A 26,228-nucleotide genomic window follows, 5' to 3' on the forward strand; every position below is an offset into this window, starting at 1 on the left:
GCGATACCACTAATTACTTTACATTTACAGTACAGCATTTAGCAGACACCCTGATCCAGAGCAAGCAAGTACTTTGTCATCTCAAAAACACATCTTCATGCTAGTTTAGTAGGTCAGGGGCTGAGAATACCATCGACCCAAATCCCTGTTAGGGGGACTTTAGTAGAGCGTGTCAAAATAAAGTAAATAACTGTTCATTTGAAATAAGTGCTTGGTGAAGAGGTAGATATTGAATCTTCATTTGAAGACACCAGTGGCTCAGCTGTTCGGACAGCCAGGGGAAGTTCGTTCCACCACCTCGGTGCTACAAATGAGAAGATTGTTGATGCATGTTTTTTTTTTTACCTCAAAGGAAGGATGATTTTTTTTGCAGCCCTTTTCTATTGTGGTTCTATGATCACACAATTCAGAAGTCTAGACTCTTTTTATAAGTAAAGGAAATAAACACAAGTCGATGTACCCCATACTCACATGTCCTGGTGCTGCAGGTCTGAGTGAAGTTTAGTGCAACATGTGAGCCATAGCAGGTATATACGGAGTTGTTAGCAGTCTCCAGACCTGGCTGAATCTGAGTGACATTAGTGACACCCTGTCCATTCTCACCATTCACATATGAACTCCATTTGAGAGTAGCTGGAGGATAACCTCCCTTCCATGAGCAGAAGAGGGCCAAGTCAGTGTAGTTCTTCACTGGGAAGATGGAACAAGTTGGCACACCATCTGGAGGATCTGTGAGAAGAGGACCAATGCTTAACAGAGCAGGGAACATGTTCAACAAATGTATATAAATATATCTGTGCAGATACAGATGACTCAAGTTTGGTTATAAAGATGTAGGCTATACTGCAAGACATACCATGCACTAAAACATAATTAAGGTCAAACAGTTTACTAACCTATAATCATAGAATTTGCATTACATTCCACCCCTCTATAATGGCAATTCTTCAGCAGAGAGGACAAAATTATGAAATTATTAAGATTGCCTTAACTTGTCAGCTCAGTGATATTGCTAAAGTATGGAAACCAAGGCAAAATGTATGGAAACCATATTTAAAAATCATCACCTCGATTATAGCAGTGTCACTTCAGAGAAATCTTGGTTTGAATTTTAAGAAATGAAAGTTCAGTTTTTTTCTGACGTAATTCCGTTACTGACCTTTCTTTCCTCATAAAAGATTTTGCATTCAGAGTTAAACATAGCCAATTTTTCATTGCTTTTTTTAGGGTCAAAAGATACACCATACAGTGTGAAATTTTTATTAAATACCATTATCTTGGGGGCGGCACGGTGGTGTAGTGGTTAGCGGTGTCGCCTCACAGCAAGAAGGTCCTGGGTTCGAGCCCCGTGGCCGGCGAGGGCCTTTCTGTGTGGAGTTTGCATGTTCTCCCTGTGTCTGCGTGGGTTTCCTCCGGGTGCTCCGGTTTCCCCCACAGTCCAAAGACATGCAGGTTAGGTTAACTGGTGACTCTAAATTGACTGTAGGTGTGAATGTGAGTGTGAATGGTTGTCTGTGTCTATGTGTCAGCCCTGTGATGACCTGGCGACTTGTCCAGGGTGTACCCCGCCTTTCGCCCGTAGTCAGCTGGGATAGGCTCCAGCTTGCCTGCAACCCTGTAGAAGGATAAAGCGGCTAGAGATGATGAGATGAGATGAGACCATTATCTTGAGTATTACAGCTAAAAAAAATTTACCACATTTTGCTGTGAATGTAATTCCGTTAGGGCGGCATGGTGGTGTAGTGGTTAGCACTGTTGCCTCACAGCAAGAAGGTTCTGGGTTTGAGCCCAGTGGCCAACGGGGGCCTTTCTGTGTGGAGTTTGCATGTTCTCCCCGTGTCCGCGTGGGTTTCCTCCGGGTGCTCCGGTTTCCCCCACAGTCCAAAGGCATGCAGGTTAGGTTAATTGGTAGCTCTAAATTGACCGTAGGTGTGAATGTGAGTGTGAATGGTTGTTTGTCTCTACATGTCAGCCCTGGTGACATGTCCAAGGTGTACCCCACTTCCCACTCATAATCAGCTGGGATAGGCTCCAGCTTGCTCACGACCCTGCACAGGATAAGCGGTTATGGATGGCTGTAATTCCGTTACTGAAAAACTACCCATAAACTAACAAGTTAAAGCTGATCTGTCTTTATCTTCTTTCAAATTCTTGCAGCATAACCCTAGCCTTTCTTGACTTTACCATCTTTTTAAAAAATGGTTTCAGAAGAGTTCTTTAGATATGTATCTGATTTCACCAGAGGGACAGACCAAAGAAAGCTTTCTCATCTCATCTCATTATCTCTAGCCGCTTTATCCTTCTACAGGGTCGCAGGCAAGCTGGAGCCTATCCCAGCTGACTACGGGTGAAAGGCGGGGTACACCCTGGACAAGTCGCCAGGTCATCACAGGGCTGACACATAGACACAGACAACCATTCACACTCACATTCACACCTACGCTCAATTTAGAGTCACCAGTTAACCTAACCTGCATGTCTTTGGACTGTGGGGGAAACCGGAGCACCCAGAGGAAACCCACGTGGACACGGGGAGAACATGCAAACTCCACACAGAAAGGCCCTCGCCTGCCACGGGGCTTGAACCCGGACCTTCTTGCTGTGAGGCGACAGCGCTAACCACTACACCACCGTGCTGCCCAAAGAAAGCTTTTGGGTTCTAAATTGAATCCTTTTTCTAAGAGTGTACCCTTGTGATTGTTTGTTGAGGCAAGTCATGTTCCATATCTGAATGGAAGCAACTCCATCTTACTGGACAATCAAAACACAAAAGCTTCATTAGGAAGAAAATGACTTCTTCATGGACATGGAAGCATATAGTAGAACTCACAGTAGACAGTGAGGATGATGGTTTTTGAAGAACGGGTGTTAAGGTAAGTGTTCTGGGCCAAGCAGGCATAGTAGCCTGTGTCTATACGTAGGATGTTGGTGATGGTGAGCTGTGGTCCAGAGTAGATCTCTGAGTTGTTGTAGAACCAGACGTACTGGCTTGGAGGGTTAGAGGAGGCTTGACACATGAGGGAGATGTTTCTTTTTTCCAGGACTGAATATCCTTTGGATGTTACTGAATATGTTGTGCCATATATCTGAGGAAGATCAGGTCCAACTAAACACAAAAGTAGTGGTTAAAAATATGTGGAATATTTCTGTTGAAAACAGCAGAACAGTGGTCAATTCATTCAAAATTTTATCTGTATATCTTCTTTACCCCCAAATTAGTAACATCTAATATTCCCAAAACATATTACCTTTTGTATCAGATGACAAGAACAATGAAACTGAAATGAGATAGCTCAAGATCCCTTGTGAAGGTTGTGTCTTTTTAAGGCATCTGAAATGTTTAGTGATATGAAAGTTTTAACTCACATATGACATTCATCCAGATCCGGTCACTGCGCTGCTCATTGACCTCATTCCTGACCAGGCACCTGTACCAACCTGTGTGGTTACGGGTCACCAAAGTCATGTTAATCAGACTGCTGTTGCTCTCAGCCAATATGCTGACCTTTCCACTGTGGTTTTCCTGTTCCCAGATATAATGTATGGGTTCTGTGCCATTTTCCAGACTGCACTGCATCCAAAATGACAAACCTTCAACTGCTGAGGAGTCACTTTGCAAAATATATGGTTTGGAGACTGGCACTGTAGGTGAAGTCATGGAAAAGTTATTGGAGAAAACAACAATAAGTGGTGTTTAAACATATAATAATGATATAGCACTAGAGGTATATACTAAGTTTCCATTTAACTTTTGAAAAAAAAATTCTCCAGCCTGAAAATCTAAGACATAGAGTGAAGTCTGATAAATTGGGCCATCGGCTAAAATGGGACAGATAAATTTGGAGCATCCTACCTCTTTGACTTTCCACAGCCAATTGCTTCAAGTAATTTCTGTTACCACAACAGTATTGTGTAGCAAATTATTTGATTGGACTGAGATTGCTAAAATCATCATGGCACTGGCTTTTTTAGAGCCTGGTGAAGAAAACTACATGTCAAAAAAATCACCCAATTTAACTGATTTCACCTTACGTAGTTTCAAAAGATGGGCTGGTTGGTCAATTGGAGGAAGGAGAATGCTTGTCAATATTTGAAATCCAATTATTTTGAGTATTTACTGCAATTTCCCCCAAAGATTAATAGATATGCATGCTATCTATTTTGTAAGCTTCTTGCTCACAAAAATTGGCACTAAATATGTCCTTTATACTCATCTCATCTCATTATCTCTAGCCGCTTTATCCTGTTCTACAGGGTTGCAGGCAAGCCGGAGCCTATCCCAGTTGACTACGGGCGAAAGGCAGGGTACACCCTGGACAAGTCGCCAGGTCATCACAGGGCTGACACATAGACACAGACAACCATTCACACCTACGGTCAATTTAGAGTCCCCGGTTAACCTAACCTGCATGTCTTTGGACTGTGGGGGAAACCAGAGCACCCGGAGGAAACCCACGCGGACACGGGGAGAACATGCAAACTTCGCACAGAAAGGCCCTTGCCGGCCATGGGGCTCGAACCCGGACCTTCTTGCTGTGAGGTGACAGCGCTAACCACTACACCACTGTGCCGCCGTCCTTTATACTATCTATCTATCTATCTATCTATCTATCTATCTATCTATCTATCTATCTATCTTTTTTTCATAATTTCACACAAAATGATAATCTGCTATTGGTTAAACTAGAACATCACTAACCTAGAACACGCAGATACATGTAGTAGTAGTAAAGCGTGGCTCCTTCAGCAGTGTCAAATAGAGCCTGGCAAGTGTATAATCCTTCTGCGACTAAAGGAACCTTCTCTATGTACAGAGAGGCACTGTTACTGATGTTCAGGTCACCCAAGTCCTGGGCCAGTTGCTGCAGCTTTGGGCCCTTTCCAAAGTTATACACCACGGCTCGAATCATCTGGGTGCCTGGTTTGGTGAAGCTCCAGATGTAGACATCAGGGAGGGTGGGGCCACATTTCAGGATTACTTCATGTTCCACCACTCCACTGATTCTGTCTTCTTTGTACACTACCTGCCCAGGGTCTGTGATCTCCAAGCCTGAGGATTTATGAGGAAACACACAAAAAATTACAGCAGTGGTGTAACATTTATGACCCACCACGCCTACTTAGAGCAAAAGGTGCAAGTTATCTGCTGGTACCTCCTATAGTGAAGGCTACATCAGGGGGCAGAGCCTTTTCTTACAAAGCCCCACAGTTATGGAACAGCCTTCCAAGTAGTGTCTGGGACTCAGACACAGTCTCAGCGTTTAAGTCTCGGCTGAAAACATATCTGTTTAGTCAAGTCTTTTGTTAATAGCTTTATTAGGTAAAGGAGTAGATCTGGAGGATCCTCAGGCATAGTGTGTTTTGGTAAACTGGGATGTATGGATGCTGTCAGTCCCCCACTCACTTGCTCACTCGGGTTTGTTGATGTTGTAGCGGCTGCTGCTTTATGTCCCGGGGCTACCTCATGTCTTTGTTACCTTCTGGCTCTCCCCTTTTAGTTATGCTGTCATAGTTAGTTTTGCCAGAGTCCCTGCTTGCACTCAGCACAAAATGTATACTGTTCTTACTCATCAGGTGACATTGGGCATACCTAACAACCTGTGTTTTCTCTCTCTCTCTCCTCCCCCCTCACTCTGTCTGTCCCTCTGAGTTACATGTCGATCCTGAGATCGAGATGCTGACCTCTTCTGCTCCTTGGACCTGCCTGATCCATCCTGATGCCCTACGTCTGGCTGGAGTCTCATGACATTGCTCCTGTGGAGGACGGCCCCATATGGACAGTTGAACGTCACACTTGTAAGATGGCTCTGGACACTTATAGTAATGCTTTTATGGCTGAGGACTACAGTTAACTTGCTAACTCTAGAACTACAGTTGTCATGAACAGTTTTGCACTCAGGTTTCCATCAATGAACAGTTTATAACTTCAACAAAACAGACTTCATGTTAAAACTAGAATGAATTTCCTGGTTTCACAGTTATACTTTGTGACTATATACAGTAGGACACTGTTATAGAAGCAAGTTATTTATAATCATGTTGTCTGTTATCACCCAAATGAGGATGGGTTCCCTTTTGAGTCTGGTTCCTCTCGAGGTTTCTTCTTCATGTTGTCTGAGGGAGTTTTTCCCTGCCACCGTCACCACAGGCTTGCTCATTGGGGATAGATTAGGGATAAAATTAGCTCATGTTTAAAGTCTTTAAATTTCTGTAAAGCTGCTTTGTAACAATGTCTATTGTTAAAAGCACTATACAAATAAATTTGACTTGACTTGACTACATACACACACAAACACACATACTATCAGGCCCATAAATATATCTACCACAGTATACTGGAGTGGTAGATGTGCAAATAAATAGTGAATATGAGCACAAAGTGCAGACTTTCAGCTTTAGAGGGAACTTTCACATCCAAATTGGGTGAACAGTGTCGGAATTGCAGCACTTTTTATATTTGGCTTCCCCTTTCTGAAGGACAAAAAGTAATTGGACAAACTAACATAATCATAAATTAAATTGTCACTTTTAGTACTTGGTTGCAAATGCTCTTTAATTAAGTTTTTTTTTCAAGAATTCACAAAAGGTTTTCCATGCTTAGTGGATTGCCACTTATTAGCTCAAGTAATGTTCTGCGCCTCCTTGATAAAAGGTTGCTTCCAGCTGCTTTAGATCCTCTGCCATCTCATCCTCTGAGTATTTTCTTGCATGGTTTGTTTTAAAAGGTCTTATGATATTAAAGGTCATAGGCAAAGGTTTTCAATTTATGCACATTTGAAACTTTATATGTTAAAAAAAAACCCTCTGTGATTTTCTTCTGGTCCCAAGAAATACTGTTAATAATTAATAATTAAAATAAGTTAGCGCAGATTGCGACGAATTTCCGCTCGGCGATTTTCGTGACCACTTGGCGCGTGACGTCATTCAAGGCAAACAAATCGTTTGAGTTGAGTCCACTTCCTTTTATTTGCATTGCCGTTCGGCTTGAGTGCAGACGTGCGTTCAGGAATTTCCAAAGAAAAAACATGCCTTATTGTTGTGCAGTGAACTGTAACAATGGGACCGGTTCAGGAAGAAGTTTTACACAACCTCTCACGACCAAAGTCCGTACATGTGTGCTCGGTTTGCAAGTAAACACAGAACTTCTCCCAGTCTGTTTGCCTTGAATGACGTCATGACGATTGTCCCCTGGCGGTAAAAGTCCGCGTAAGTGAGATGTAAACAAACCTTCGGAACTTGCGCAAACCAGTATATTTTAAGCGTTTAATCAATTTTAGGGTGGAAATTAGACACCAGGAAGATTGAATTCGCTTTTTGGGTTGTTCTTTTAGAAAATAAAGTTGATATTCTACGTTCCACCTCTGACCCTTGCCTAGGACCTATAGATCCTTTAATTACCACAACAGTCTCCTGACATACGAGGCATACGCATTTGCTATGGCTCATGATGAAAAAGTATCCTTGTTTCCAGCTCTTTTGAATTCAGCACTTCTCACTGGTAACTTTTGTGCCTTTTTTTTTAAGGCACTTTAGCTGTGTCTTAGCACAGTCTACTGCCATCGCTGGGTGAAAGGAAGAATTGCAGCATGTTGGCTGGCGAGCCACACATCACATCATACGTTGACGTTTGGCATCTGTCTTGGAGCCAAATTCTGGATGTTATTGGCTTATGGTGATGATACACGGGGCAACTTTTTGGGCAATGTTGCCGAGCAATGTTGCTGGGCAATTGCGCTTTGACTCTTTTCTATTGAGATTGGGCAACATTGTTTCTTTCTGAATGGTTTTGATAATCTCTGGCAACTTTTTGAGATAAGCCAATCAGAACGCGAGTATCGAGTCATGTGACCTCCGGTGAGGTTCGGATCAGAAATTTCAAACAAATATGGTGGCCGCTCAGTGTCAGTGGAGTGAAGAGATGGAGAGACTCCTCATCTGTTTTTACGCCGGTAAGTTGTTATTTTAATATTCTATATGGAGGAATTTACCTCACCAAAGCTCTAAAAAACAACAGACAGCTTGATTAAATGGTCACAGCAAAAATTAAGACATCGATTTTTTTTAGCTAACTGTAAACTGCCGTTGCTAACTGTTGTTGCCCATTGTTAGTTGCCCTGAAAAGTTGCCCTGTGTCTCACCTAGTTGCCCGTTGCCAGCAACATTGCTCTGCAACATTGCCCAAAAAGTTACCCCGTGTATCATCACCTTTACAGTATACAATATATCAGAAGTGGGAAGTAACAAAGTATACTTACTTTAATCTTATGTCTTAAATCCATACTAGTACATTTGTCAACATACAATGGACTACTCACTACATTTTCAAACATCACTACATTTCTTTGTAATCATACATTTTTAGTCATAAGCTGATAGTATCAGACAGCCTCAGGGATAAATTTCTAACAACTCTAAACTTGAGATCTAACGAAGAAGAAGAAGAAGACTCTACAATCTGTAATCTATCTGCTACTATGTAGACTTTGTATTTATCAAGATAGTTTGTATCATGACAGCTAGCTATTAGTATTCAGGTAGTGTATCATCAGAGCTATTATGATGTGAGCTAATGTTTAAGAGATCAGGCATAAAGTTGTGTGCTAGACTTGGTGAATATTTTTCTGCATTCCTTCATTCCTTGTTTAAAGGGGCACTAATTTACCATTAGTGCCTAAAATCAGTGTATGATGTAAGACAGGTGTCTTTTTCTTCTGTGAATCGTTCTTGTACTTTTAGTTTCATACTTTCAGTACATTAAATCATTGACACTTTTCTACTTTGACTTGAGTTAATAATTTGAAGATAATTTACTTTGAATAATTGCCCCTTTACTGGACTAAAGAACTTCAGGATTTATATCACCTCTGTTTTACATTACATAAAAGTGTCTCAATTAACATTTCGACATGTATATATCAAGTACATACCTCAGTATTCACCAGAGGATATTTCAATTTGCACTGGTTATTACCATTATTAAGAACGACTGCTGAATCTCAAATGATTGCCTCCAGGTATTAAATGACAGAAATTTGAGTCTGACACTGCAAGATGCTGGATGTAAGCAGATGAATTTTATCTTCTTCTTTATTCTATACTATTTGCATGTTGTACATTTTTTATTCAGTTGTGACCTCTGCAAAAAAAAAAAAGAGAGCAAGGTTGGCACTTTCAGTAAACCAGACCCCTTGGTGGCCTCTTACCTTGCAGGAGAGGAAGTATAAAAATAGGTAGAGAGAAATGAGACAGTCCCTGTATCATGGTGACATGACGCTTGTGCCTTCAGTGCCGGAAATCGAACTTGGAAACCAAAATGATGTCCAAACTGTGCATCCGTCAGTCTAGACAAGCTGGGTGAAGCTGAGTATGAGCCAATTTAGACTTCATGAGCTGATATAGTGTAAATTATTTACTGATCCTCATTTCTGGCTACAGGAATACAGCCAGGGTTTAGGATGACATGAGGATGCCTTATCCATTATTGAAGACAGAGGCGTGGATAGTCATGCTAACATTCCTTCATATACAACAAGCACACACTGGCTCAACACAAACTCTGTAGTGTACTAAATTCTACTTTTCCTTTTACACCACATACACCTTTTTAAGGTAAAGGATACGGAATAAATATACAAAGTATGTACCGTTGATGGGATCACGCCGATAACAAGGAACCTTTATTTCTCAACAAGCTTAGATCATTTCAAATAAAATGTATTCTTTTTTATGTATTTTAACTGAACTCCTTTAATGGAAAACATTGTATATGTGTACACTGACTGTATGTGTGGGAAGCTGTTTCATGAGGGCAGAACATGATAAAAGTCTTGCTTTGTTCTGTATAATTTGTGACACTAGAAAACATATACCGAGTTAAGCCTTTTAATGAATGTTACACATATTCAGCCTGATTCCTCTGTGGCTAAGGGGCATTTATCTATTTCTATACATTACTCATAATTGGGTGACACATTATATTAAACATTCCTTAACTGGCATTATTGTTAATTAATATGTTAAATATTGTTATATAATGGAAGCTTGATGTAAAGCATTGTCCATACACTCTCAGAAAATAAAGTACATTATCGTCCCTTTAGGGGTACAATGGCTTGTCACTGGGCAGTACCCTCTAAGGTAGTTATTTGTATCCTTTATACAGGGTGTTTCAAAAAATTTGATATTATTTGAGATGTAAATCTCCCAGAAATTATATCGTCTAGGCAAATGAAACTGAACAGGCTTAATGTTGAGCAATATAAGCTTTGTTTCTCAAAATTTGAATGAGAAATTCAAAGGTATGTGGAGTCCGTGAACGATTTCACAAATTTTCAATTTAAGTACCTTGCTCAAGAGCACTTCAGCCCAAGGCCACCTAACTGCATGTCTTTGGACTGTGGGGGAAACTGGAGCAAATCCACGCAGACACAGGGAGGACATGCAAACCCCACACAGAAAGGCCCCTGCCGGCTGCTGGGCTTGAACCCAGAACCTTCTTGCTGTGAAGCAACAATGCTAACCACTACACCACCGTGCCACCCTTTTTGTGCCACGTCCAAATCTGCATTGCAGTTGGTTCATTTTTAGAGAATTCTCTCATAAATGTACACTGCATAGTCTTGCTCGACTGTGTTCGAGTGTAGTCTAACACACAAAACGCCTTTTCTTTTCCAGAGAATGGCATTTCTATACCTAAAAAGATCTCATCTCATTATCTCTAGCCGCTTTATCCTGTTCTACAGGGTCGCAGGCGAACTGGAGCCTATCCCAGCTGACTACAGGCGAGAGGCGGGGTACACCCTGGACAAGTCGCCAGGTCATCACAGGGCTGACACATACAGTAGAGACAAACAACCATTCACACCTACGGTCAATTTAGAGTCACCAGTTAACCTAACCTGCATGTCTTTGGACTGTGGGGGAAACCGGAGCACCCGGAGGAAACCCACGCTGACATGGGGAGAACATGCAAACTCCGCACAGAAAGGCCTTCGCCGGCCACTGGGCTCGAACCCAGACCTTCTTGCTGTGAGGCGACAGCACTAACCACTACACCATCATGCCGCCCGCACCTAAAAAGATAAAAACTAAAAACATTAAACATAAATTTTGACCTGTTTCCACACATGCTGTTAAAATTTGAGGTCAATTGAACAAGAATTGGCAAAGTTATTGCAACCCCGCTTCCAAAAAAGTTGGGACAAAGTACAAATTGTAAATAAAAACGGCATGCAATAATTTACAAATCTCAAAAACTGATATTGTATTCACAATAGAACATAGACAACATATCAAATGTCAAAAGTGAGACATTTTGAAATTTCATGCCAAATACTGGCTCATTTGAAATTTCATGACAGCAACACATCTCAAAAAAGTTGGGACAGGGGCAATAAGAGGCTGGAAAAGTTAAAGGTACAAAAAAGGAACAGCTGGAGGACCAAATTGCAACTCATTAGGTCAATTGGCAATAGGTCATTAACATGACTGGGCATAAAAAGAGCATCTTGGAGTGGCAGCGGCTCTCAGAAGTAAAGATGGGAAGAGGATCACCAATCCCCCTAATTCTGCACCGACAAATAGTGGAGCAATATCAGAAAGGAGTTCGACAGTGTAAAATTGCAAAGAGTTTGAACATATCATCATCTACAGTGCATAATATCATCAAAAGATTCAGAGAATCTGGAAGAATCTCTGTGCGTAAGGGTCAAGGCCGGAAAACCATACTGGGTGCCCGTGATCTTCGGGCCTTTAGACGGCACTGCATCACATACAGGCATGCTTCTGTATTGGAAATCACAAAATGGGCTCAGGAATATTTCCAGAGAACATTATCTGTGAACACAATTCACCGTGCCATCCGCCGTTGCCAGCTAAAACTCTATAGTTCAAAGAAGAAGCCGTATCTAAACATGATCCAGAAGCGCAGACGTCTTCTCTGGGCCAAGGCTCATTTAAAATGGACTGTGGCAAAGTGGAAAACTGTTCTGTGGTCAGACGAATCAAAATTTGAAGTTCTTTATGGAATTCAGGGACGCCGTGTCATTCGGACTAAAGAGGAGAAGGACGACCCGAGTTGTTATCAGCACTCAGTTCAGAAGCCTGCATCTCTGATGGTATGGGGTTGCATTAGTGCGTGTGGCATGGGCAGCTTACACATCTGGAAAGACACCATCAATGCTGAAAAGTATATCCAGGTTCTAGAGCAACATATGCTCCCATCCAGACGACGTCTCTTTCAGGGAAGACTTTGCATTTTCCAATATGACAATGCCAAACCACATACTGCATCAATTACAGCATCATGGCAGCATAGAAGAAGGGTCCGGGTACTGAACTGGCCAGCCTGCAGTCCAGATCTTTCACCCATAGAAAACATTTGGCGCATCATAAAACGGAAGATACGACAAAAAAGACCTAGGCAGTTGAGCAACTAGAATCCTACATTAGACAAGAATGGGTTAACATTCCTATCCCTAAACTTGAGCAACTTGTCTCCTCAGTCCCCAGACGTTTACAGACTGTTGTAAAGAGAAAAGGGGATGTCTCACAGTGGTAAACATGGCCTTGTCCCAACTTTTTTGAGATGTGTTGTCATGAAATTTAAAATCACCTAATTTTTCTCTTTAAATGATACATTTTCTCAGTTTAAACATTTGATATGTCATCTATGTTCTATTCTGAATAAAATATGGAATTTTGAAACTTCCACATCATTGCATTCTGTTTTTATTTACAATTTGTACTTTCTCCCAACTTTTTTGGAATCGGGGTTGTAGATTGTGAAATGATATCAAATTTTTTGAAACACCCTGTATACTGCTTGGGAACATATGTGTACCTTTTTGGTCCTAAAAAGATATGTATAGTTATCTTTAGGTCCAATAATGAGCCCTAGGGGGTACATTAGTGTAGACTGCACTTTGGGGGACAGAAATTGACTCCTACTGTACCCCTATTTCTGACAATGTATTTGCTATTGCCATGACAGAAACATTACCATGTGATTGGCATGTGATTCAATTGATCTAAAATTAAATTGGCCAAAAATAACAAATTTGAGCTTCCCCCCATTAAATTAGACTGTCAGCGCCACACTCAAATATCCTTCCATAATCGTTAATACTTAGCCATACATATTAGGGAAGGGAGGATGGAGGCTGGAATCTCTTATCTCTGTTTATATACTTCATTTATTAATTTTTCCCACCACTCCCTCCCTCCCTCTGCTACCATCTTCCCTCCCCCACTTCATCTACTCTTGTTATACCTGGGCTTCTGGGATGGCGTGGTCGGCCCCATCCTGTCTGGCTGTCAGGTGGGACTGGCGTTGGTTGGTGCCATTGGGAGGGTTGATGGGTCAGGGTTCCCCTCCGGGTCAGGGTCCCGAGGTTTCTCGGCGCCCCGCCCACCCCACGCATGCACTCTGATACCTGCCTACTCTTGGTATTGCACAGCGCGCCTTATCCTCTTTTAAATGCTCTACACATTAGGAAGCACACACCATTTGTACACCTGCAATAAGAACAACATGATAGACTAGGGTAAGGGAGGAGTGCATGTGGGAAACCTCTGCAGGTGCTTCGCTGCACTCCTTGCCTCTTTTAATGCAAATACATCTCTTCTTTTAATGCAGTACATTTTAGAGAAGGCACACATTCTTGTCATATACAGTCATATATAGGATAGGTAGGGCGTGTTGTGCGGAGGCTATGGGGGGCTGGTGTCGGTGCATGGGGCGTCGGTGCATGGGGCGTCGGGGCCCGGAGCCCTGCCTCATGCAGTACCTCCCCCTCCCCTCTGTCGTCCCATCATGAATCAGCTTGGGCAGGGGGGGCTGGCACCATAGCCATAACAGGTGCTCAGGTAGTCATCATAATTAACTATTAAATAACTATTATTTTTAGAATTTCTATCTATAAAAAATTTACTAACACAAATGATTAGCAAATAAAATAATACTCCCCCTCCCCCTCTCTCCTTCATTATGATCCAGTTTCCTTCTCCCTGGCCCGACACAGACCAGCACTGCTTATATACACACACACACACACACACACACACACACGTGCTTACTTTCACATATCCCGCTCCCCCCCAACATATACACACTGTCCCTCCACCCATAATTCAAGGCCCAAAACCCCTCCAAATCTCCCCCACCTACCCTCCTCTATCTCATATGCACATTCATTACCCCTAATCAACCCCACCCATCCTCCTCTATACAGCAATATAGCTCTTGTTTATCTTTGTCGAATTTGTCTTCATGTGTTCTGTTACATCTCTGTTAACATATTAGTAGTATTGTCCAGCCTTTGAAATTGTTGTTAGTTACGTCAGTGCTTCTGTTGTATGTCATGTGTATGTATTGATTTGTTTCATTCTGTCCTTTTTACTTTGTATTTGTTTGTATTTGGTAGCAAATAAATAAAAAAAAAAATAAAAATAAATAAATAAATAAATTAGACTGTCAGGATTCACAAGATTGTTGTCATACCTTTGCTAAGGCTATCAGTTTTTCACTTTTTTTTCAGTGTGTGATGCCAAAATTGTAATAACCTTTTATAAATTGAGACAATCATTACTCTCTGCTAAGAAATCTGCTGCAATATTCATGTGAATACAACAGAACTGACTTTTTCGTGAAAACAACCAAATAACTGAAATTGAGTGCACTGTTTATCATGTGACTGAAGATTGTTCTTTCAAAGAAGTTAAGACAAAATGACTCATGTTTAGTTGCTACCGTACAGTCAGAAATTTAGCATCTTAAGATAAGATAAGCACTTTATAGGGGCAGCCATGGCCCCATGGTTAGAGAAGCAACATTGGGCCCAAATGTGGGGATGAACGGTGAACGAACCTAACCCCCAATGGCTCCCACTGCTCTGGGTATCCTTGACTTGCAAGTGACGTCAAAGCAAAATAGAAACCCGGATGTCGGCCATGTTGGTGGATATACAAATGCGGGGTCAAGTGACATTCCATACTCACGCATAGTCACGCGTGCACAACTCTCTTTGTTTTTCCACTGCTTTAAGCGTTCTTTTAGCTATGCCATCCATATCTTTGTGCTGTATATGGTTGTGGTCACAACGGTACTTGTGACCGTGGCATGTTCCAATTTTTTAGAATTCCATCCATGATTTGGAAAGAGGGCGAGGAAACTCTGAGGCTTAGTACGGAGAGGAGACGAGCATGGCTGAACAACATCAGCAGGGCTGATCTAACAGAGGCTAAAACCAAAACAGCTCATGTTTACAGTAATCATTTTCTTTCAGGTGAGATTCAAAAGCTTTCTCGATAATATCATGGAAGAATTTTATTTCGGGTTGCTAGAATTTTGCTAAAAAATGAGCATTCTCTTGTCGTGGTTCACTCGGTCATTGTTATAATTTTAACACGTGTATTACCATTTCGCTTCTTGGAGTGCCAGCAGAATTATACAATAGAAACAATCCAGACTGGGCACCCGTTCAGAAAATGGGCTATGTTTTGTCCAAGGTTGGACTTAATTCTTCGGCAGCCAAACCAGATAGAACGCGATATCTGGGTACTCGATGGTCGGTAGAAGCGTCTTATCTTCAGAAAAGTCTGACTTTTTGAAATAATATGGGTCAAACCCCACGCATATCTATCTTATCTTTATATCGAATCTTCGCTCAACCATTCAAATCATGGTAATACTGAGAAAATTCAGCATTGTTTACAGACACGCTTTCGGTGGCTGCCATCCTAGTTGCTTTGTAGTATATCCACCATCATGGCAGACGCTCATGACATAGCACATTAAGATCATGTGGTTGCAAGTCATCTATGTGTGTGCTCACTGCTTCAGATGGCTTAAATGCAGAGGAGGAACACCATGGACACTAGACAGTACCTTTTGTCTAGTGTACATGTGACAAAAATAAAGGCTTCTTTTTCCTTCATCCAGAAGGAAATTCTTGTGCCAGAGGTTGCTCAAAGAATAAAAACCAATAGAGTAATAAATAAATAAATGTAACACCAGTGCCTAATAGAATAACAATAAAGTGAAGCTAGACTTGGTAAAGGTAAGTTAAAAAAAAGAAAAGAAAAATAGAAGAGTAGGAAAGTAATATTGCACATGAAGGTCATATGATATTGCAAAGTAACCAAAGTACTTATTGCACATGACACTGAAAAACAACGTTGCCTATGATATTGGGAAGTAATCTCATCTCATTATCTCTAGCCGCTTTATCCTTCTACAGGGTCACAGGCAAGCTGGAGCCTATCCCAGCTGACTACGGGCGAAAGGCGGGGTACACCCTGGACAAGTCGCCAGGTCATCACAGGGCTGACACATAGACACAGACAACCATTCACACTCACACCTACGGTCAATTTAGAGTCACCAGTTAACCTAACCTGCATGTCTTTGGACTGTGGGGGAAACCAGAGCACCCGGAGGAAACCCACGCGGACACGGGGAGAACATGCAAACTCCACACAGAAAGGCCCTCGCCGGACCCGGGGTTCGAACCCAGGACCTTCTTGCTGTGAGGCGACAGCGCTAACCACTACACCACCGTGCCGCCTTGGGAAGTAATATTGGTATTAATTGCAGATGATATTAAGAAGTTATATGAAGTAATATTGCACATGATATTAAGAAGGAATATTGTAATGATGTTGAAAGAGTAATATTGCACATGATATTGCTATTATTGTTCTCAGTGCTCAAAGATTCAGCTGTCCTTCCTATAGGAGGTGATGAATACAGATTGATGGCCATTGGTAGAAAAGATACTCAAAATAATCTTGAGCATAGAAAAAGTTATCTAGTTCTCATTATGAGATTATTATATACCAAATATGAGATTATTAAAACCATTTCTTGACATTTTGTACTTAAAATAGTGACTGTCATGTTTTAAAATAGTCTCATTTACTCTATGGCAGATACGTTTTCAAGAAATAGACACCTGAAACAAGCAAAGTTGTCAGCTAAAATTAAGGAATATCACTTGAGAGGGCACGCTGTTGTACCTGAATATCATATCATACTTGATCTTCAGTACGACAGCACAAGCTTGAGTGTGATATTGCTTTTATACAACAGTTCTATAAACAAGATATTAATATTAAATGACTTCAGTCACTTCAGACACAATATGCCTGAATGTTCTATTTATTTTTTGCTTTACTAGCAGAAATAGATCCTAAAGAAACCACACTCACTTTATAACACATTGGCTCACATTGATTTATACTACATTCCCATTAAAGGAGTCTCCTGTAAAACTGGCATCCGTTCTTCTGTTTCTTCTTCATCTGATGAGCTTTCATATTTAAAAAAAGATATATTCCTGAAAAGTATTGATTGCCATGTACACTAATGATACCCAAACAGCTAACTAGCTACTAGTCACACTATAACTGCTATACTTTTACTGTTATTTGTTACTTACTTGATAGATTGATAGATATTTTCTGGCTTGAAATTGTATTGTTCAAAGTGATCTAAGACTATTACAAGCATGAGGTTTTAAACTGTCTTTAAATACATTTAATATTATTATATTTGTTTTATCGTAATCACCTAATGAGAAATATTAGCTAGACATGCATATATTTGAGATATACTGTATTTTTTCAGGAAGGCTCCTCATTGCCTTAGCGTTCCACCTAGCATGCTAATTAGCATTACTAAGCTTTACTGTGCAATCACTGCACATGCACATTTAACGATCACATTTATGTGATGGTTTTTGTGTCAAAGCCTTACTGTAGTGTATAATAGCTGCAATTATACCCCTTTAGTGTAAGGGATAAAGCATTAACACTCTTAAGTTGATTATTTTCCGAAAACAGTACAACCCCGATTTCAAAAAAGTTGGGACAAAGTACAAATTGTAAATAAAAACGGAATGCAATGATGTGGAAGTTTCAAAATTCCATATTTTATTCAGAATAGAACATAGATGACATATCAAATGTTTAAACTGAGAAAATGTATCATTTAAAGAGAAAAATTAGGTGATTTTAAATTTCATGACAACAACACATCTCAAAAAAGTTGGGACAAGGCCATGTTTACCACTGTGAGACATCCCCTTTTCTCTTTACAACAGTCTGTAAACGTCTGGGGACTGAGGAGACAAGTTGCTCAAGTTTAGGGATAGGAATGTTAACCCATTCTCGTCTAATGTAGGATTCTAGTTGCTCAACTGTCTTAGGTCTTTTTTGTCGTATCTTCCATTTTATGACGCGCCAAATGTTTTCCTTTAACAGTTTTTATTGATTTTCCATTAAGCATATATATTTGTTACAGCTTAGTTTAACCATCAGCAAAGAATAGCTGCAATATTCAAATATTCAAATAATTACAATTACAAGTGAGACAACACAACAACAATAACAAGAACAGAATAAATAAATAAATAATACTAATAAATAATAAAAAAAATTATAATCCCATCGCTTCCTTCCTCCTTCCCTCTCAACCCACCAAGAAATAAACTGAGCATGTTAGTAACGACAGGCAGAGACTAAAAGAGGAGAAGAAGAAAGTAAAAGGAGTGGGAACAAAGTAAGTACGTGACTATTAATGTTACGCACACACACACACACACACATACACAAAAAAAAGGGGGGGGTCGGGGATCACTATTGCCTTTCATAAGTATTGGTATTCTAATCATCTGCATTCAGTGGTATTTGTAGATTCTCATAATATTCAAGAAAGGGGGTCCAAATCTTTCTAAATTTTTGCAGGGAACCTTTGAGGGTATATCTGATTTTCTCTAGTTTCAGGAAATACATCTAATCCAGCTTGTAAAATTGGGAGGTTCTTGCTCCTTCCAGGAGAGAAGAATGAGACGTCTTGCAAGTAAGGAGGTAAATTCTATAACTGCGTGAGCTTCGCCATGAAGGGAGCAAGTTTCAGGGGTGGATCCAAATAGTGCGCATATAGGGTTGGGGGTGATGTGTTTTGGAATATCTTGGAGTAGGCATGGAAGATATTGGTCCAGAATGTATTAAGGTTAGGGCAGGACCACAGCATGTGTATGCAAGCCGCTGGTTTGCCTTTACAGCGAGGGCAAGAGGGGTTTATATTAGGGAAGATTTTTGCCAGTCTTGCATTAGTCGAATGTGCTCTCAACACAATTTTAAGTTGAATTAAGCCATGTCTGGCACACGGGGAGGAGGTATGTATCAAGTCAAGTGCTACGTCCCATTGGTCATCTGTCATTTCCTCTCCAATATCGTTCTCCCAGAGTTTCCTAACATCTTGCAATGAATGAGGAACAATATCACAAATATTCTTATATATTGTGGAAATTAGACCTCTACAGTGAGGAGACAATGAGAGAATATTATCTATAGCATCGGCTGTTGGAAGGTCTGGAAACGAAGTCATGCTTTTTTGGATAAAATTTCTCATTTGAAGATACCTAAAAAAGTCTGATTTTGGAAAATTGAATAATTGTGAGAGTTGTGCAAATGAAGCAAATCTGCCTTTCACATATAAATCGGAAATAGATTTCACACCCTTTGATGACCAGACTCTAAAAGTGGAGTCCGAGAGGGAAGGAGGAAAGTTGTAGTTACTATTAATGGGAGAGTGCACCGATGTTGTCTGCAACTTGAAATGCCTTCTAAATTGCGACCAGATTCTAACTGAGTGAAGGATCACAGGGTTAGAGCAAAGTTGGTTTTGGGGAGGGAGTGAGGGGGCACATAATATAGACGCCAGGTTGAGTGTATTACAGTACAAGCATATTCCATTTGCACCCACACCTTGCATTTACGAGGAAGGTATTGTATAATCCACTGTAACATCATCTTTATATTACATGCCCAATAATAGTAAATAAAATTAGGCTGGGCCAGACCCGCAAAATTTTTAGGTCTTTGAAGCGCACTTCTTTTAATTCTTGGTGGTTTGCCATTCCAGATGAATGACGATATGCTTGTTTCCAGCAAATTGAAGAATGACTTTTTAATCAGAATGGGAATGTTTTGAAAAAGGTAATGGAATTTTGGTAGCACAATCATTTTAATAAGATTAATTTGTCCAGCCACTGACAGTGGAAGATTTTTCCATCTGGCCATATCGTTTTTGCATTTTTCGAATAAAATCCCAAAATTTTTAGTGAAAAGTTGTGGGAAAGAAGATGTGATTTCTATCCCAAGGTATTTAAAGCTATTTCTAAACAACTCTGAATGGAAAGCGTGAGGCTGGGATTAGATTAGCTGTTGGATTAAGTGGAAACATCTCACTTTTTTCAAAGTTGATTTTGTAACCTGAAAGTTTTCCGAATTGAGCGAGAATGTTGAGTATGGGGGGGTGGATTTTAATGGGTCTGTTACATATAAAATAACATCATCTGCATATAAGGACAATTTGTGTGTAAGGCCCCCTCAATTTATGCCCAGAAAGTCATCGGAATGTCTAAGAGCAATGGCCAAGGGCTCAATTGCAATGGCGAACAGGAGAGGGGACATACCGCAGCCCTGGCGAGTGCCTCTGCCGAGTGGGAAGTATTCAGACTGCTGACCATTAGTAATCACAGCTGCTAGAGGTTGAGAGTAGAAGAGTTTTATCCAGGATATAAAGGATTCCTCAAAGCCAAATTTCTCTAGGGCTAAAAACAAATATTTCCATTCAACTCGATCGAAGGCTTTTTCCGCATCGAGTGATATGGCCTTTTCAGCAGATTGAGTTGAGGGGGAGTAGACAATATTAAGGAGCCTTCTAATATTAGAACTAGAGTGCCGATTCAAAATAAACCCTGTTTGATCCAGTGAGATTATTTGAGGAGCAATTTTCTCCAGTCTTGTTGCTAGAATTTTTTATAAAATTTTGTAATCTACATTTAGCAAAGAAATTGGCCGATAGGATGCACACAGAAGAGGGTCTTTGCCTGGCTTTGGTAGGAGTGTTATTACAGCTTGTTGCAAGGTGGGAGGGAGATGCCCAGCTGACAAGGACTCGTTAAACATGGTTTGGAGAAGGGGGCAGAGCTCGGAAGCAAATTTTTTAAATAAAATTCTGAGATATACCCATCTGGGCCTGGCGACTTATTACCATTTAGAGATTTGATGGCTGCTAGAATTTCTGCACTGGAAATTTCATTTGGAGTTTTGGTCATCTGAAACAGAAGGTAAAGTAAGGTTATCAAAGAAATTATTAAGTTGGGATAAGTTATCATCACATTCTGAGCGATATAGGCTGCTGTAATACTGTTTGAAAGTGTTATTAATTTCCATATGCTCTGTGATCATCTCACCTGTTGTGTCACAAATTTTAGGAATGAGACGTGAGGATTGGGCTTGACGGGCTTGCTGAGCTAGCAACTTGCCAGCCTTATTGCCTGAGTCATATACAGTATGTTACACAAGCCTTTGTAAGTACCATAAATATGTGGCTCTGTCAGTGGAAAGAAGGTTATATCTGTCTGTAGCCGTAGTCTGTCTTTAAATAGTGCTGGAGAGGGAGCAGATGAGTATTGGCTATCAATCTCTGCGATGGAACGTGAAATATCAATAAGCTTGGATTCTCTTTCTTTTTTAGCCCTGGCGGAGTATTCAGTTATTTGGCCACGAAGGTATGCCTTTAGGGTCTCCCATAATGTTGATTGAGAAATATCTGGAAAGGCATTATTTTCTAGGAAGAAGCGAATTTGAGTGGAGACATGATTTACAAAGTGTTCATCAGCTAGAAGGAGGGGGTTATAAGTCTCCAGCTGTGAGAGGGCCTAAAGCAAGTTGGCAACATTACCTGAAATGAGAGGGCCCCGTGATCCGATATAGTAATACTATGATATGAGCAGGAGTTTACATTTCCAATCAACCTATTATCCACAAGAAAGTAATCAATGCGTGTGTATGCATGATGTACATTGGAGAAGAAAGAGAATACTTTTTTGTTGTTATATTTAAATCTCCATATATCTGAGACACCACTCTGTGTAATATATTCGTTGATAACGTTTGCAGATTTGGTAAGAGACTGTGGTCTGTTTGATGACCTGTCTAATACGGTATTGAGCACACAGTTAAAGTCCCTTCCTATTATCAAGTTGTAATTATCATCTGTGGGTATGGTGGAGAAGAGCTTGTTAAAGAAATTACAATCATCATACTTTGGAGCGTAGACATTGACCAGAACGACAAGACTGGCGAACAACAGACCCGAAACAATGACAAACCTCCCGTTAACATCAGAGATAATCTCCTCGGCTTGAAATGGGATGTCTTTATGTATGAGAATTGCTGTCCCTCTGGCCTTAGCGTTGAACCGTGAGTGATATATTTGCCCAACCCAGCCTTTTTTAAGGTAATTGATGTAATCATTCTTAAGGTGAGTTTCCTGTAGAAAGGCTATATCGGCATTCAATTGTTGTAAATAGGACATTATTTTTTGTCTTTTCACCCAGGTATTCATGCCTTTAGCATTCAAAGAGACAAAATGGATGGACTGATTTTGATTACAATTTGATGTAGGTGTCACATTCTAGGAGGAAATGTGATAGATGAGCGGCAAAGGTGATGGGGTGGGGGGGCACAGAAGAAAAGGGGAAAAAGAAAAAAAAGGAAAAAGAAAAACGAATCGTGCTCTTAACCGCCAGCGTGAAAAGAGCACCTAACTTACTTGAACTCTGTTTTTACAGAAAGGGATAGGGATAAATTTAACATGAAACTGCGCAAACCTGTTGATAATGACAGCTGGAATTACAGATGGCCCAGTAAGGTCAATATACACATTAGTATACAGTGTACACTACCGTTCAAAAGTTTGGGGTCACCCAGACAATTTTGTGTTTTCCATGAAAAGTCACACTTTTATTTCCCACCATAAGTTGTAAAATGAATAGAAAATATAGTCGAGACATTTTTCTGGCCATTTTGAGCATTTAATCGACCCCACAAATGTGATGCTCCAGAAACTCAATCTGCTCAAAGGAAGGTCAGTTTTATAGCTTCTCTAAAGAGCTCAACTGTTTTCAGCTGTGCTAACATGATTGTACAAGGGTTTTCTAATCATCCATTAGCCTTCTGAGGCAATGAGCAAACACATTGTACCATTAGAACACTGGAGTGAGAGTTGCTGGAAATGGGCCTCTATACACCTATGGAGATATTGCACCAAAAACCAGACATTTGCAGCTAGAATAGTCATTTACCACATTAGCAATGTATAGAGTGTATTTCTGATTAGTTTAAAGTGATCTTCATTGAAAAGAACAGTGCTTTTCTTTCAAAAATAAGGACATTTCAAAGTGACCCCAAACTTTTGAACGGTAGTGTATATACATATGTTTATGCACGGGATCAATCAAGCTTCAGCCTGCATTACTCTCATTTCTTCACTAATAAGCATTTACCTTCATTCAGAGTTTTAAGGCCCGGTCACACAGCACTCCGCGTCTATATCACGTACAAAAAGATACAAAAATCTGGTGGACGTGGTCGTAAGTGGTAATTTTTGGTCAATTTTGGCTTTGCCGTGCTTTGTACGGGGTATGGCCGTCGGCGGCTGTTTCACTGCTGCAGCACTGCCAAATCACGGGTAACCGCGGCTCAGCGTCGTTGGAAGAGCGGCTTGCTGCGCATATAAAAGCGGTAGGATATGTTGAGCCTGTATCAGTTGGTGCTGGAGCATTAAGATGAGGACATCACAGCGTTGAGGGTTCATGTTCACCCCTTGACATCTAGACTGCAAGTGCCGAGGTCTCAGAAAATTACGGTATTTATAAATGCCGCAAATCAGAAGTGATGCAGAAGTGATTAGACAGTGATCAATCGAATTTAGAACTTGTTTGAGTCGTCGTTTAACGGGCTTAGACAGTGCTATGTACGCGGAAAAATCCATTTCTCAGTGATAAGCCGCTAAACACACGCTATATCCCGTGATACCAACGCGTAACACCCGTCCGATGACCATGCTCTGCCCGTGATAGACCGCCAAACTTTCGCGTCTTACCACGTCTCCCCAAGTTTTAATAACGGCCGGGACACTGATTATCACGTGTTTTTCACCTGTGTTGCACGTCTTTACCACGTGTGCCGGCCGTGGTTGTCCGCGGTCTAAAGTTTTGAGCAGTCCAAAACTTTTTGCCGCGTCCGACGCCGTTCCGATTTTCCCCTGCGTCCTGTCACGTCTGTATATCGACTGTAACACGTCTTAACTTCGACATCAACACGAACAACATCGTCTGCTTCACGGGAGAGCACTTTTGGACGGGTTTTGGCCGTGATAAAGCCGTAAAGCGCTGTGTGACCGGGCCTTTAGGAATAGAAAGCAGTGTAGTAGTGTACATGACAGGAGCAGCAGCAGTATAAATGATGTGTTATGAGTCATTTCTTCTGACATTTCTTTCAATGCCATAGTCTCTGAGTCAATATCCTTCAACCACTTGTGTGGGGAGCAGGAGCACAACATCATTTAGCGGGGAGTGAAACCATGAGCTCGTTCACTATGAACTTTACTACTGTAAAACTATATCAAATTTGAACTAACCTTGATTCTTTTTACATAATCACTTATTTATTTCAAACTAGACCGAAACGTGAATAGCAGTAATGGAGAGAGGGTATTACCTAAAGAAGCAGGCACCTTCGGTGAATAGCATTACTGTTAGATATGGCTGTACTCAGGCAGCTTTCGGACCGCTACTGCCTCATGAAGGAGATGAAGTGGGATGTGAATCTGACCTGCTGTTTTGGAGAAAAGAGGAAACTTCACCGGGCGAGAAAAACATCAGTTTTTGTCCATTCTTATCGGTGACTTGGAGCTTAGCGGGGAAAAGCATCCTGTAGGGCCTACAGGATGCTTTTCCCCGCTAAGCTCCAAGTCACCGATAAGAACGGACGAAAACTGATGTTTTTCTTGGGCGGGTGCGGGGGGTCATCTTGCTTCTTGCGGAGGGTGGCGATTCTGTGGGCTCTGTCGACAGATGGAGGAGTAGGAAAAGCCTCTGGGCTGAACATTTCTCTCAGAAATACCTCCATAAAAGCAGTTAGATGGGCGCCCTCAACTTTTTCAGGTAAGCCAGTAATGCGGATGTTGTTGCGTCTCGATCTGTTTTCCAAGTCGTCTATCTTAAATTTGAGGGCATCGTTGTCCTTAGACAGGGCGATGCAGGTGGACTCGAGGGTTGCCAGTCTAGTCTCCATGTCATTACGTGACATCTCCATATGCTGAATTGATTGGTCATGACGATCAATGGTTGCTTGGTCAGCAGAAAGTTGGCTGGAGAGTTTGGCTATGATGCGGTCCTCAATTGATTTGAAAAGTTTCTCCATGTCAGCCAGGGTTAGCGGCGCATTGCTAGTAGCACCTTCTTGGTTTTGGCTAGCTTGCGTTCTGTCACCTTGCCTATTTTCAGATGAGTGTTCGTCTGCTTGGTGGTTTGGCTTTTTCGTAGGTTTTCCCATGTTTAACAATCTTTTGCACAAGTTTGCGTAGGTTGGTCGCAGCAATAACTCCCTTAAATTAAGGATTAAGACAGGATTTTAACAGAGCTCTCCTGGTGTGCGACTTACTCCATCCTGCGACAAACCGGAAGTCCCAAATGTTTTCTATGGGTGAAAGATCTGGACTGCAGGCTGGCCAGTTCAGTACCCGGGCCCTTCTTCTATGCAGCCATGATGCTGTAATTGATGCAGTATGTGGTTTGGCATTGTCATGTTGGAAAATGCAAGGTCTTCCCTGAAAGAGACATCGTCTGGATGGGAGCATATGTTGCTCTAGAACCTGGATATACCTTTCAGCATTGATGGTGTCTTTCCAGATGTGTAAGCTGCCCATGCCACATGCACTAATGCAATCCCATACCATCAGAGATGCAGGCTTCTGAACTGAGCGCTGATAACAACTTGGGTCGTCCTTCTCCTCTTTAGTCCGAATGACACGGCGTCCCCGATTTCCATAAAGAACTTCAAATTTTGATTCGTCTGACCACAGAACAGTTTTCCACTTTGCCACAGTCCATTTTAAATGAGCCTTGGCCCAGAGAAGACATCTGCGCTTCTGGATCATGTTTAGATACGGCTTCTTCTTTGAACTATGGAGTTTTAGCTGGCAACGGCGGATGGCACGGTGAATTGTGTTCACAGATAATGTTCTCTGGAAATATTCCTGAGCCCATTTTGTGATTTCCAATACAGAAGCATGCCTGTATGTGATGCAGTGCCGTCTAAGGGCCCGAAGATCACGGGCACCCAGTATGGTTTTCCGGCCTTGACCCTTA

General features: G+C 41.2%; 1 protein-coding gene across 1 annotated transcript in view; it reads right to left on the reverse strand.

Annotated features, from left to right (window-relative positions):
• The window catches only part of LOC132894783 (V-set and immunoglobulin domain-containing protein 10-like 2), a 31,119-nt gene extending 5,838 nt beyond the window's left edge, over positions 1-25,281 (reverse strand). The window contains exons 1-6 of the mRNA XM_060934900.1: positions 24,835-25,281; positions 20,481-20,679; positions 4,700-5,050; positions 3,367-3,642; positions 2,831-3,106; positions 472-729 (exon numbers count right to left, since the gene is read on the reverse strand). Coding sequence (XP_060790883.1) covers positions 472-729; positions 2,831-3,106; positions 3,367-3,642; positions 4,700-5,050; positions 20,481-20,679; positions 24,835-25,281 — 1,807 coding nt within the window. The remainder of the gene's footprint in view (positions 1-471; positions 730-2,830; positions 3,107-3,366; positions 3,643-4,699; positions 5,051-20,480; positions 20,680-24,834) is intronic.
• Between the last annotated feature and the right edge of the window lie 947 nt (positions 25,282-26,228).

This window comes from Neoarius graeffei, chromosome 12, assembly GCF_027579695.1.
Source record: "Neoarius graeffei isolate fNeoGra1 chromosome 12, fNeoGra1.pri, whole genome shotgun sequence".
NCBI lineage: Eukaryota > Metazoa > Chordata > Actinopteri > Siluriformes > Ariidae > Neoarius > Neoarius graeffei.